Source organism: Pan troglodytes, chromosome 19 (genome assembly GCF_028858775.2).
Source record: "Pan troglodytes isolate AG18354 chromosome 19, NHGRI_mPanTro3-v2.0_pri, whole genome shotgun sequence".
Taxonomy (NCBI): domain Eukaryota; kingdom Metazoa; phylum Chordata; class Mammalia; order Primates; family Hominidae; genus Pan; species Pan troglodytes.
The window spans coordinates 89,941,342-89,956,077 of NC_072417.2; the positions used below are offsets into that span (position 1 = coordinate 89,941,342).

Here is a 14,736-nt window from a genome sequence, read left to right on the forward strand (position 1 = left end):
TGGCTCACGCCTGTAATCTCAGCACTTTGGGAGGCCATGGCGGGGTGGATCCCGAGGTCAGGAGATTGAGATCAGCTTGACTAACAAGGTGAAATCCCATCTCTACTAAAAATACAAAAAATTAGCCATGTGTGGTGGCTTGCACCTGTAATCCCAGCTACTCAGGAGGCTGAGGCAGGAGAATCATTTGAACCCGGGAGGCGGAGGTTGCAGTGAGTCGAGATCGTACCACTGCACTCCAGCCTGGGCGACAGAGGGGGACTCTGTCCCAAAAACAAACAAACAAACAAAACAATGTCTTTCAAAGAGAAAAGTTCTTAATTTTAATGAAGTCCAGTGTTTTCTTTTAGGGATTGTGGTTTTGGTGCTGTATTTAAGAAATCTTTGTCTAACCCAAGGTTACAAAGATTTTTTTCCTGTTTTTTTTTGTATAAGTTTTATAGTTTTAGGTTTGCATTTAAGTCTGTGATCCATTTTGCATGAACTTTTACATATAATAAGTAAAAAGTTCTTTTACTTTTTTGCATATAGATATCATGTTTCATGACCATTTATTGATGAAACCATCCTTCCTCCACTGAAATGTTTTGCACCTTTGTCGAAAATCAGTGGACCACACTGTGTGGGGGTCTATTTCTGGAGTCTGTATTCTGTTCCATTGATCTGTTTGTCTATCTTGATGCCAATACCACACTATCTGGATTACTGTAGCTTTATAATAAGTCTTGACATCGGTAATATAAGCCTGCTAACTGTGTTCTTTTTCGAAGTTGTTTTGTCTATTCTAGGTTCTTTGCATTTCCAAATGAGTTTTAGAATCAGCTTGTCAATTTCTTTTTTTTTTTTTAATTTATTTATTTTTATTGATCATTCTTGGGTGTTTCTCACAGAGGGGGATTTGGCAGGGTCATAGGACAATAGTGGAGGGAGGGTCAGCAGATAAACAAGTGAACAAAGGTCTCTGGTTTTCCTATGCAGAGGACCCTGCGGCCGTAGTGTTTGTGTCCCTGGGTACTTGAGATTAGGGAGTGGTGATGACTCTTAACGAGCATGCTGCCTTCAAGCATCTGTTTAACAAAGCACATCTTGCACCACCCTTAATCCATTTAACCGTGAGTGGACACAGCACATGTTTCAGAGAGCACAGAGTTGGGGGTAAGGTCACCGATCAACAGGATCACAAGGCAGAAGAATTTTTCCTAGTACAGAACAAAATGAAAAGTCTCCCGTGTCTACCTCCCTTTACACAGACATGGCAACCATCCGATCTCTCAATCCCTTCCCCGCCTTTCCCCCGCTTCTATTCCACAAAACCGCCATTGTCATCATGGCCCATTCCCAATGAGCTGCCGGGTACACCTCCCAGACAGGGCGGTGGCCGGGCAGAGGGGCTCCTCACTTCCCAGTAGGGGCGGCCGGGCAGAGGCGCCCCTCATCTCCCGGACCGGGCGGCTGGCCGGGCGGGGGGCTGACCCCCCCACCTCCCTCAGACGGGGCGGCTGGCCAGGCAGAGGGGCTCCTCACTTCCCAGTAGGGGCAGCCGGGCAGAGGCGCCCCTCACCTCCCGGTCGGGGCGGTTGGCCTGGCGGGGGGCTGACGCCCCCACCTCCCTCCCGGACGGGGCGGCTGGCCGGGCAGAGGGGCTCCTCACTTCCCAGTAGGGGCGGCCGGGCAGAGGCGCCCCTCACCTCCCGGACGGGGCGGCTGGCCGGGCGGGGGGCTGACCCCCCCACCTCCCTCCCGGACAGGGCGGCGGGCCAGGCGGGGGGCTGACCCCCCCCACCTCCCTCCCGGATGGGGCGGCTGGCCGGGCGGGGGGCTGACCCCCCCACCTCCTTCCCGGACGGGGCGGCTGGCCGGGCAGAGGGGCTTCTCACTTCCCAGTAGGGGCGGCCAGGCAGAGGCGCCCCTCACCTCCCGGACGGGGCGGCTGGCCGGGCGGGGGGCTGACCCCCCCACCTCCCTCCCGGTCGGGGCGGTTGGCCTGGCGGGGGGCTGACGCCCCCACCTCCCTCCCGGACGGGGTGGCTGGCCAGGCAGAGGGGTTCCTCACTTCCCAGTAGGGGTGGCCGGGCAGAGGCGCCCCTCACCTCCCGGACGGGGCGGCCGGCCGGGCGGGGGGCTGACCCCCCCACCTCCCTCCCGGACAGGGCGGCGGGCCAGGCGGGGGGCTGACCCCCCCACCTCCCTCCCGGACGGGGCGGCTGGCCGGGCAGAGGGGCTTCTCACTTCCCAGTAGGGGCGGCCAGGCAGAGGCGCCCCTCACCTCCCGGACGGGGCGGCTGGCCGGGCAGGGGGCTGACCCCCCCACCTCCCTGCCGGATGGGGCGGCTGGCCGGGCAGAGGGGCTCCTCACTTCCCAGTAGGGGCGGCCAGGCAGAGGCGCCCCTCACCTCCCGGACGGGGCGGCTGGCCGGGCGGGGCGCTGACCCCCCCCACCTCCCTCCTGGACGGGGCGGCTGGCCGGGCGGGGGGGCTGACCCCCCCCACCTCCCTCCCGGACGGGGTGGCTGGCCGGGCGGGGGGCTGACCCCCCCACCTCCCTCCCGGACGGGGCGGCTGGCCTGGTGGGGGCTGACCCCCACCTCCCTCCTGGATGGGGTGGCTGCCGGGCAGAGACGCTCCTCACTTCCCAGACGGGGTGGCTGCCGGGCAGAAGGGCTCCTCACTTCTCATATGGGGTGGTTGCCAGGCGGAGGGTCTCCTCATTTCTCAGACGGGGCGGCTGGGCAGAGACGCTCCTCACCTCCCAGATGGGGTCGCGGCCGGGTAGAGGCGCTCCTCACTTCCCAGACGGGGCGGCGGGGCAGAGGCGCTCCCCACATCTCAGACGATGGGCGGCTGGGCAGAGGCGCTCCTCACTTCCTAGATGGGATGGCGGCCGGGCAGAGACGCTCCTCACTTTCCAGACTGGGTAGCCAGGCAGAGGGGCTCCTCACGTCCCAGATGATGGGCGGCCAGGCAGAGACGCTCCTCACTTCCCAGATGGGGTGGCGGCCGGGCAGAGGCTGCAATCTCGGCACTTTGGGAGGCCAAGGCAGGCGGCATGCTTCGCCGGGTGGTCAGAGCTATTCACCCATAGTCCGTAGCCCAGAGTCGGGGCTGCTCGGCTCTCCGTCCCGGGGGGCCGGGGCCGGGCTGGAGGCGTGCGAGCCTCTCATCGCCGCCTCCCAGCGCAGCCACCCCCAGCTTGTCAATTTCTACAAAAAAGTACTGGGAGTTTGATTGGGATTTCAATGGTTTTTTTTTTTTTTTTGAGTTCTGGAAAATGAATATGAAAAATTGTAGAGATAATTTAAGATCAAGAATGACTCTATTTTACTCCAGAGAGAATTTACTTTTACTCTTGGCTTGTAGCTGGGGGCCCTAGCAATCTCGGATCACCTTGATCAATATGGTGATTAAGACAAAATGGATTCAGCCCCTGCAAGGACTGGTCTAGCTCGTTTCATCCTTTTCTCTAGGGTGGAATTCCTCTGAGTTCTAATTCCAAATATGGAGCTTCCATCAGAGGTCCACCTCCTTCAATGAAAGAAGGGATGGGCAGATAAGATGGATGGATGAGAGGATGGATGGGTGGATGGGTGAGTGGAGGGATGTGTGAGAGGGATGGATGAGTCGATGGGTGGATGGGTGAGTGGAGGGATGTGTGAGAGGGATGGATGGATGAATGGGTGGGTGGATGAGTGGAGGGGTGGATGTTTGAGAGGGATGGATGGGTGAATGGATGGGTGGGTGGGTGGATGCATAGAGTGATGGGCAGGTGGACAAATGGATGGATGGGTGATGGATGGATGGTGGGTGCATGGATGGATGGTGGGTAGATGGATGGATAGGATGGATGGGATGGGTGAGAGAGAGAGATGGATGAATGGACTACAGAGAGCTCCACAGCTCCTCAGAGGAGCTTAGAGGTCATTAGGGGTTCAGCAGAGGCCAAGTGGCACCACATGAATCCATTTAAATGTTGGTCCCCATAGGGTTCCTTTGGAAAGGAAACAGTTTCATGGCTAAAAGTAATCCTGAAGCCTCTGCTCTAGTCCAATCTCTGCCACTCATAGGTTTTGAAGGCCAGAGAGGGGAGGGGCCTTTCTCAGTGTCCCACAGCCAGTTAATGGCCAACCTGAGACTGGGTCCACATCTTCTGACTTCCAGACCAAAGGGATCTCCTCCATGGACTTTGCCTTCTGTGGTTTGCATGTGGTTCCCATCTCCTCCTCTTCTTTTTCCAGGGGAAGGAGAAGTTCCTGGGCATCCTGAACAAATACATGGAGATCCATGGCACCGTGTACTATGAGAGCCAGCGGCCCCCCGAGGTGCCAGCCTTTGTGAAGAACCACGGCCTCTTACCGCAGCCTGAGTTTCAGCAGCTGCTGCGCAAGGCCAAAGTGAGCTCCCATCCCCCGCACCATTCTCACACTTGCCGGCTGCAGACACTGAGGTCACCACCCATGCCTGCCACCACCACTCAGGCCCCTTCCACATATGGACATACCCCAGCATGCTCTGCTGCCCTGAGCCCCACATCTGGCCAGAGCCCAGGGGCAGAGATGTGGGTGCCCACCAGGCAGGAGAGGTCCTATAGAGAAAGGGACCTGGGCAGGGCCAGCAGAGCAGCAGAGCCGTGGCTCAGTGATGGGGAAGTAGAGTTGGACTGCCCATCCGCCCCCTTGCAGTACCAGTCCAGCCAAACGGACTCCTGGGTCAGGCCTAGCTTTTGGAGACACTGAGCTGGGGGGTGGTTGGGTGGGTGGACAGAAGGGTCCTGGTTAGAGTGCCATTGAGCCACTAGTCCTGAGTGACTGCTTCAGGGGTCCCTGAGCTGTACTCCTGGAGCAGCAGTTGACACAGTGGGCAAAACCCTGACTGGACCCTGGAGTATCAGCTGAGGCTGGAGAGTCTCCAGCCAGCTTCTAGGCACCCCCTCACCCTCTTTTTTATGAGACAGGGTCTTGCTCTGTCACCCACGCTGGAGTGCAGTGGTGCAATCAGGGCTCACTGCAACCTTATACTCCTAGGCTCACGCAGTCCCCTCACCTCCGCCTCCCGAGTAGCTGGCATACACCACCACACCTGGCTAATTTTTAAATTTTTTGTAGAGATAGTGTCTTCCTACATTGCCCAGGCTGGTGTCAATCTCCTGGGCTTAAGCGACCCTACCACCTCCGCCTCTCAAAGTGCTGGGATTACAGATGTGAGCCACTGCACCTGGCCCCAGGCCCTCTCTTGATCTCACCATAGCTTGTTTCCCAAGGCATCTTGGATGTGTGTGTGTGTGTGTGTGTGTGTGTGTGTGTGTGTGTTGGGGGCAGTGGAGATGCTTGCATGCAGTGAATAACCTGAACAACCTCACAGAACAGCCCTGGATTCAGAATCATTTATTAAGTGCCTTCGAGGCCAGCCCTGTGCACTCCTAGCACAAGTTACTTAAAAAATAATAATTTTGGCCAGGTGCGGTGGCTCACGCCTGTAATCCCAACACTTTGGGAGGCCGAGGTGGGCGGATCACGAGGTTAGGATATCGAGACCATCCTGGCCAACATGGTGAAACCCTGTCTCTACTAAAATACAAACAAACAAACAAAAAATTAGCTGGGTGTGGTGGCGGGCGCCTGTAGTCCTGGCTACTCAGGAGGGTGAGACAGGGGAATTGCTTGAACCCGGGAGGCAGAGGTTGCAGTGAGATGAGATGGTGCCACCGCACTCCAGCCTGGTGACAGAGCAAGACTCCGTCTCAAAAAAATTTTTTTTTCAACTTTTATTTTAGGTTTAAGGGGTACATATGCAGGCTTGGTACCTGGGTATATTGCATAATGCTGAGGTTTGGGATATGAAGGATCTTGTCACCCAGGTAGTGAGGATAGTACCCAGTAGTTAATTCTTCCGTCTTTACCCCCTTCCTCCTCCCCACTCCAGGAGTCCCCAGTGTCTGTTGTTGCCATCTTTATGCCCATAAGTACCCAATGTTTAGCTCCCACTTATAAGTGAGAATATGCGGTATTTGGTTTCTGTTCCAGCTTTAATTCACTTAGGATATTGGCCTCCTGCTGTATCCATATTGCTGAAAAGGACATGATTTTGTTCTTTTTTTATGTCTGCGTAGTATCTTATGGTGTCTATGTACCATACTTTCTTTATCCAAGCCACCGTTAATGGGCACCTGCGTTGGTTCCATGTCTTTGCTATTGTAAATAGCCTCACACAAGTTAGATGCTGAATAAATGTTTTTGGGATGAGTGAGTGAGGTTCCTGCAGGTCTCTTGCAGGTGCGGGCCTGCAGCTTTCTCGGCCTGAAACCCTTGTTCTTTTCTTCCTCCCTCCAGAATCATAAATCATAGCCTGATAGAGCAAGAAGAGACCATTGATAACACCTAATTAGACCCCCTTATTTCACAAATGGGGAAACTGAGGCCCAGAGAGGGGAAGTGCTTGCCCGTGGCACAAGATGTTCTGGGCTGGCTTTTCCAGCCCTGTTATAGCTCACATAACAGGCTGAGCAAAAATAATCGCTCCAGGCCCAGCTGCCTCCTATGAATATCCCGAAGCCTAACCTTGTCCCCGGCATCCTGGTGCTTACTGGGCTGTGGCGGCCCAGCCCTTCCTGATCACCGCGCCCCTTGACTCTGCAGCTCTTCATCGGGTTTGGCTTCCCCTACGAGGGCCCCGCCCCGCTGGAGGCCATCGCCAATGGTTGCATCTTCCTGCAGTCCCGCTTCAGCCCGCCCCACAGCTCCCTCAACCACGAGTTCTTCCGAGGCAAGCCCACCTCCAGAGAGGTGAGTGGAAAGCATCCTGGTCCCCGATCAGGAGGGGCCGGGACAGAGACCCCTGCAGGTCCTGGAAGAGGCAGACTGAGATGTGGGGCAAAAGGAGATAGGACAAGTGTATGGGGTACCTTTCTTTGTCGCTGTCCCACTGGCAGGCACAGGGGGCATCTGCGATCTCTGTACCCTTGCCAGGTGTTCTCCCAGCATCCCTACGCGGAGAACTTCATCGGCAAGCCGCACGTGTGGACAGTCGACTACAACAACTCAGAGGAGTTTGAAGCAGCCATCAAGGCCATTATGAGAACTCAGGTGAGAGCAGCCACATACAGTTGAGACCCCCCACTAGTCCACACTGCTGATCTTCACTCTGATTAGAAAACGGTGCCCCCCTCTGGGTGAGTTCAGACTTGCAGGCCTGGGTTGGCAAAGGTGTCCATCCCTCCCCTGGTCAGACACAGCCCTGAGCCAGGGCATGTGGATTGGAGAATGGAATGGGGGACCCCATTCATCTACTCAGGTGTGATGTGTGGGGAATGCCTTTGTGCAGTGAGCAACCTGCACAACCTTACATGGCAGCCCTGGATCTCAAATTGTTTATGGAGCACTTTTGAGGGCCAGGTGCTAACTGAATGTTTTCACGATGGATGTGTGGAGGTTCTATAAACTGCTGCAGGTGTGGGTTTGCAGCCTTTACACAGCACATTTCAAAATATAATGTGCGCACAGAGCATCTGTTAATGCAGGGCAACGCTTTGAGTAGCAAGGGGGTAGAACACCCTGGGTCTCCAGCGAACGTGGGTGCTGGTGTGTGTAGGTGCACATGTGTGGGCTGGGTGAGAGTGAGGAGGGGCTTGTGCCTGATGCTCATCTCCGCAGTGGACATGTTTGTGGCTTTTGATTGTGCCTTGTGCTTGGCTGGTTCCTTCATTCTGGGGAGGCTCAGACCCGGTGAACGAGAGAGCCTCCTCTCACTATGGTTCTCCTGGATCCCCTTCTTGCTATAGCTCAGATAACAGGCTGAGCAAAAATAATTGCTCCAGGCCGGGAATGGTGGCTCCCGCCTGTAATCCAGCACTTTGGGAGGCCGAGGCGGGCAGCTCACTTGAGGCCAGGAGTTTGAGAGCAGCCTGGCCAACATGGCAGGTTTCTCAAAGTCAGGGACTGTCTGAGATTGGATTCCTCCAGGAAGTAACATGAAAACAGGGATTTTAGCAGTAGCTTATTTGGGAGGCAACTCCAGGAAGCAGGCACGGAGGTGCCAGGTGAGGCAGGGTGTGTATCAGCAGGTGGCACCTGGAGCTCATCACCACGGGGGCCTCTGCAAGATGGGGTAGGTCACATCCCAGAGCTGTCCTGCCCAAGAAGAAAGAGGCTAGGGTAGGTATCCTCCTCTTCCCATCCATCTGTGGCTGAGGGTGGTGCCTGGGATGCCAGTTCCTGACACTTTTGGCCTGCACACGGATGGGCTCGGCAGGCCAGAGACAGCCCTGAGGTGGAGTCACCGGTGATGGAGGGTGGGGCGCTGATGGCCCTGCTGCAGGGAGAGGTTGTGTGACCTTGTAATGCTGGATCCTAGCAAAGCACCGGCCTAGACAGAGTGGGGAGGGATAAAAAGCTCCCTTGCTAGCTCTCAACGCAGTGTTGTCCCCTGTCCTGGGCTGGTGGCTTAAGTTCTGGCAAGGCCTTGTAGAGCAAAAGCAACTAGAGGCCAGGTGCAGGGGCTCACACCTGTAATACCTGCACTTTGGGAGGCTGAGGCGGGCGGATCACTTGAGGCCAGGAGTTTGAGAGCAGCCTGGCCAACATGGTGAAACCCCATCTCTACTAAAAATACGAAAATAAATTTAGACAGGCGTGGTGGCACACGACTGTGATCCACCAAGAGGCTGAGGCAGGAGAATCGCTTGAACCTGGGAGGTGGAGGTTACAGTGAGCCAAGATCATGCCACTGCACTCCAGCCTGGGTGACAGAGCGAGACTCCATCTCAAAAAAATTTTAAAAAGATAAATAGGAACTTGGCCCCTTGGCCACACCCTAGGAAGAGGGCCAGGTATTTGACTGGTACCAGCTTATAGGCTTAAATGGAGCTGGAAGTACCAGTGCCAGGAAGGAGGCCTTAGGTAGGGACCTCAGTGCATAGGAAAGAAGAGTGAAGGGGGTTAACTGATTAATTTCACTGCTGGAAACTGACCAACCCCAGCCCCCCTGCACGGGGAAGCTGGCAACAAGGCGTACAGGTAGGCAAGGGGGCTCCTGTCACCCCACAGTCTCCTCCAGCTTCTTCTCCCCACTTCTCCTCCACCCACCTCCCTCTGCTCTCCTCCCTCTCCCCTCCCCTTGCAAACCAATCCTCCAAGACTTCTCCTGCAGAGGGGCTCGGGCAAGTCTGGGGAGGAGGACTACATAGACTTTTCCAATGTGGGGAGCAGCGTTTGGCCCAACCTCCAAGACACATTGTTAAGCTAAAAGAGCGAGACACTCCGCCTTGGGGATAACTTGCCCCCCCGGGAGGCCCAGAAAGCGGGGTCGGGGGAGGGCTGTGTGCGTGAAGGTGCTGGGATAGTCGCGGGTATTTCTGGTGGGACACACAAGAAATTGATAACTGGGGGAAGGACTGACTGTCTGCGGTGAGAGGAAACTTCCCTTTCATTGCTTTCCTGTTTGATTTTTTTTTTACATGAACATCTGTTTAATTTTGTTAATTAGTTAATTAAAAAATAACAATTACAAAAGGATTAAGGAAGCAAGGTATTGCAAATCTGACCAGCTGAGATTTGTGCTGGGCCCCAAACCAACGGAGGCCCCTCTGCCTTCAGACCCCTCCCTTCTGTGGGCCCCACCCCTCCACATAACAGCTCACCCTCTCAGCTCACAGCAGCTCAAAAACATTTATGTGCCCAAGAGTCACCCGGGGGGAGGGCCTTAAATGCAGATCCTCGAGCCTATCCCGCACCTTCCCATTTAATAGGACCCAGCTTCGTGTGGGAATCTGCATTTTAAACAAGAACTCTGGGTAATTCTAATCTTCCCATTTTATTATTTTTTTAAAATTTTCTTTTTATATTATTTGAATAGAGATGGGGTGGGGTGGGGGTGGGGGTTTCATTTTGTTGCCCAGGCCAGTCTCGAACTCCTGGGCACAAGCAATCCTCCCGCCTCGGCCTCCCAAAGTGCTGGGATTACAGGCATGAGCCACCATGCCCGGCCTAATAATTCTATTTTAGAAAACAGATTTAGGGACAGCTGGTGGAGGCTGAGAGCAAATGAGGGCTGCCATCATGGGGAGTGGCTTGTTCTGCAAGTCATGTGGCCTTTTACAGGGAGAGGGAGGGCGAGCGGCCAGGATGGGGAGAAAGAGGTGAGAAGAAGAGGTGAGAAGAGGGAGGGCGAGCGGCCAGGATGGGGAGAAAGAGGTGAGAAGAAGAGGTGAGAAGAGGGAGGTCTAAGACACAGCGAGCCGGCCTCGGGCCTCACAGCCATGGAAAACCAGGGCCCGGCACCCCTTCTGTGTCTCTGCACCTCCCCGGGTTTGCCTGTGGACATCTCTGTGTCCAGAGCAAGGCCATTCAAGGTGATGCCAACACTGGCCTCCGCTGCACCCCTCCCTGCTGTCATTCCCGCAGGCCAGCAGTTCCCAGGCAGGATCAGCACCTGTCACTCTGTCAAGACTGATTAGGGCGCACACCTGTAATTAGACCTAATGGGGGTAATTTCCAGGCCAGGCAGGCTGGCTCCTCTGGCAGGAGATTCGTGGCAGGCGGAATGTCGTCGTCGTCGTTGGCTGTGAGTGTTTGCTTCACACAGGGACCTTTGAATTATCTTGTGACAAGGGCTTACACACACAGGAGCAAGAGTAACTCAGAGATTTGCTGTCACGGAGCTGGGGAGCGGCATTTGGAGGGGAAAGCTCTTCTCTGGGGAGTTTTATTTATAACCTGAGAGTGAAGCCTTGTCCCCGCAAGACCCCCAGAAGTGTGTGGGGCTCAGAGGCTCCCAGGACTTCGTCATGAGTGTTTAGGGAACCAGCTGGGGCAGCAACTGGCTGCCAGGGTCTTCTTGGGCCATCGGCTCGGGAATGAGAGCAGGTCGGGACAGGGCTGTGCAGAGCACGGGGCTTCAAGGCTGGGCTGGGGATGGGACCTGCAGATTCTCCGGGACTTCAAAGTTGCCCCAGCGTTGAGAATACCCACGCACAGTGCAGGGGGACGTCAGTGCTGGGGCAATGTCCGGCTTCAAGGACATCAGTGACTGCCACTTCCCTGGGACCCTTGAGTGTCAGGGATGTCCCCTTGGCCAGAGGCCCCAGGACGGGTCTCCTAAGAAGTGGGGTACACAGCAAGCAGGACCGAGCTTGGCGCAGTTGGACTTTCTAGCACCACCCAACGCTGATGAGGAAGAAAGGAGGTGGTTGCAGCTTGAGTCAAACAGTCAGATTTCACCCACTGGCTAAAGACGGGAAAGCGGCCTCATTAGGAGATGGGCTGGGCCAGGTCAGGTGCCACCAGGCATGGTGGGGTGGGGAGGTTGAAGCCTAAAACAGGCCTTTCTCTGAGTCTGGGATGGCTCCTTCCTGAGTCCTGACTGCTGCCCCTGCCCTTTCAGGTCAGTGATTTTCTCCACGGTGGCTCTGCACTGGGCCTGAGAAGGTTAATGGAACAGGAAGGGGTTGGTTGGTTAAGAAGTTGGGGGGAGGCAGGAGTACCCCCTTACTCCTCTGTCACTCTTCCCTCCACTCCCCTGGTTTCTTTTACCCAAGCTACTGCATGCATCTGCCCACAGGACAGGTTGCTGTGTGACTATTAGATATTTATTTATTTATTTATTTATTTATTTTTGAGACAAAGTCTCACTCTGTTGCCCAGGCTGGAGTGCAATGGTGCAGTCTCAGCTCACTGCAACCTCCACCTCCCAGGTTCAAGTCATTCTCTTGCCTCAGCCTCCCAAGTAGCTGGGATTACAGGCACCTGCCACCATGCCCAGCTAATTTTTTTTGTATTAGTAGAGCCGGGTTTCACCACGTTGGCCAGGCTGGTCTTGAACTCCTGACCTCAGGCGATCCGCCCACCTCGGCCTCCCAAAGTGCTGGGATTACAGGCATGAGCCACCGTGCCGGGCCAACTATTAGATATTTAGACAGACAACCTGTGGCCTCTGTTTGGGGGTTTGTGCCTGTGGGGGCAGAGGGTACTTCACAAACGTCATCTCATTCATCTCATTCCCGCCGACTGGGAGATGCCCCTGTGTTCCTCTGCATGAATGTCCCATGTCTTGGGCAGGATACAGGCAGAGCTGGGGATGCCTTTTCATTCCATGACTATTTCCTGAGCACCCACTGTATGCCAGGCACTGTGCCAGGCACTGGAGATTCAGTGTGAACAAGCCATAGTCCCCACCTTCAAGGGGTCCATAAGTTTATGAGAGACATGAGGAATACACAGGAGACAATAACACAGGGGCTCATTCTGTGCTGGGGGAAGTCTGGGGTGCTGGGAGTCACCAAGGAAAGTGTTCCTGTAACAGGAGTAGGGGTGGGGCTCAGGGAAAGCTCCCTGGAGCAGGTGATGCCTAAGAGGGTGGGTGGGCTGTGGGAAGAGGAGGTGTCAAAGCCCAGGAGGGGACAGAGCGCTGAGCTTTATCCTCATTGCAGTTGGGACAGGGACCTGGGAGGGGGTGGGGAGGGATGAGGCTGGGCCTCGTGGGTCCTGAGCCTGAGTCCCGGAGGGCTACTGGAGGGTGTGCGGGGAACAGGGACTCTGAGCTGGGTGGAAGGGCCAGGTGGATGGGGTGGTCGGCTCCCTGGGCATGGCACAGGATGTGAGAGCCCACCAGACCTCCACCCCCAATGCCGAGCATGGCAGGGCCCCCAACGGCTGGGCCTTCTCCCGCCCCATGTGTCTGCCCATCCCTCCCACAGGTAGACCCCTACCTACCCTACGAGTACACCTGCGAGGGGATGCTGGAGCGGATCCACGCCTACATCCAGCACCAGGTCGGTGAGCCCGCTGGTCCCTGCCCCAGATCCCGTCAGACCAGAGGAGGGGCTGAGCCAGCTTCATTGTCTGCCCAGGGCCCTGCACCCGTGAAACCATCCAGCTCCCTGCTCCGTCCTCCAGCCTGTCCAGTCTCTTTTCCCAGAGTTCCCTCAGGGCTGGAGACAGGCAGGCCTGACTGCGGGCCTGGAAAGCAGCACACTCCGGGCACTCCTGCTGTCTGGGCCCAGCCTTAGAGCCCAACTCCACGGCACTAACAGAAACACAAAGACTTTCGTTCTTAGAAAACAGTGGTTCGAAAGTCTGCTAACTGATTGGGATTTGGTAACTGAATGGGAAGTGAAGATCCCCAGACTCTCTGCCCACCTGCTAAGGATGGCAGTGAGACTGGAATGGGAGATTAGGATCTCTGCCCTGAGAAACCAGGGGACAGCCCCACGGTTTCAAAAGCTTGGCCACCTCAGCCCCCGAGGGAGCGCCCTGGCAGGCAGCTGTCCGAGGAGTACACTCCTTCTCCTCCCATGGGTGCTCAGAGTGCCTGGAAGTCGTGGGTGAGGAGGAGGGCGTGCCCTATTCCTGGGGAGTCCTGGCCCTCCACTGCATCCTGGCGGATCTGAGCCACCATGAGGGCTGCAGGTGGCCCAGATGGAGCGTGGCTCTGCAGGCTCTGGGTGTCCAGGGTGATGCCTGGGGTGGGCCTTGGGCTCAGGGCCCTGGGGCAGGTGGCCGTATGGCTGTAAGAAATTTCCACAGATAGTACGTGACCTCCCTTTCCATCTTGTTGGCCCCACCAATATTAGGGGCCGAGAGAGTCTGGTTCTCCCCTGTCCCTTTACAGATGGGAATACTGAGACCCCCAGAAGGGAGAGCGTATTCAGGTGAGGGGGTGAGGGTCAGGGCCGTGGCCAGAACCCAGGACTGAACCCAGACTGGAAGCTCACAGAAAAGCATTCGCGGGGCCCTCCGGCCCCTGGAGTTGAACCCTGCAGGGAGAGCCTCACGGCCAGCCTGGGGCCCTGTCCCCATGGAGGGCAGGGCTCGTGGGCCCCAGGATAAGAACCCCAGCCTGACCTGAGCATCGAGGCAGCTCCAGGGCACACAGGATGCAGAGGGCCCTGAATCCAAGTCCTGTTCTGCCATCCAACCCCAAGGCCCTGGGCGGATGCCGTGACCTCTGAGCCTCCATAATTCCTGTAAGCGATCTGGAGATACGAGTGTCCATGAGAAGTAAATGAAATAATGCAGGTAAAGCTACCTGGTATTCAGTAAGCACCCAGTAGTGGTGGCTCGTACTGGCACGGCAGGGCCACACCTTCAGGTGTCTCCCAGGCACACCTGGATCGCACTTCCCCACCCTAACACTACTTTCCTCCTTGCAGGACTTCTGCATAGCTCCAGGCCCTGCCCTACCAGAGGCCCACGCCCCGCAGAGCCCCTTTGTCCTGGCCCCCAATGCCACCCACCTCGAGTGGGCTCGGAACACCAGCTTGGCTCCTGGGGCCTGGCCCCCCGCGCACGCCCTGCGGGCCTGGCTGGCCGTGCCTGGGAGGGCCTGCACCGACACCTGCCTGGACCACGGGCTGATCTGTGAGCCCTCCTTCTTCCCCTTCCTGAACAGCCAGGATGCCTTCCTCAAGTGAGTGTTCCCCCACCCTCCCCACCCAGCCGCTATCATCGCTGGCCCAGCCGGGTTCACTGAGAGCTCTCATGCCCAGAACCGGCCCTCAGCCCTGCCAGTGTAGGGGGATGTAATGCTTTCCAATGAGTCAGGAAGGATCCAGAAGGGATCCTCCAGGCCATTATCCAGGTCATTGCTGCCCTACTCTTGGCCAAGCCCTGAACTACCAGGGAAAGCTCCTTCCATTGCCTGCTCTCTTCCACCCACTCAGCCCCCTGCCCAGCCTGTGGGCATCGTCCTGTCCCAGACCATGAAAGCTGTCCCAGGTGCTCCTCCTACTGGGTCTGCCTGGGTCCCCAG

At 56.4% G+C, this 14,736-nt stretch overlaps 1 protein-coding gene across 2 annotated transcripts in view; it reads left to right on the forward strand.

The window, feature by feature from the left end:
• Positions 1–14,736, forward strand: part of MGAT5B (alpha-1,6-mannosylglycoprotein 6-beta-N-acetylglucosaminyltransferase B) — an 84,600-nt gene that overhangs the window by 67,909 nt on the left and 1,955 nt on the right. For both annotated transcript variants that reach the window (XM_054670720.2, XM_054670719.2), the window contains 5 exons: positions 4,233–4,388; positions 6,630–6,776; positions 6,960–7,076; positions 12,683–12,757; positions 14,138–14,394. In XM_054670720.2, coding sequence (XP_054526695.1) covers positions 4,233–4,388; positions 6,630–6,776; positions 6,960–7,076; positions 12,683–12,757; positions 14,138–14,394 — 752 coding nt within the window. The remainder of the gene's footprint in view (positions 1–4,232; positions 4,389–6,629; positions 6,777–6,959; positions 7,077–12,682; positions 12,758–14,137; positions 14,395–14,736) is intronic.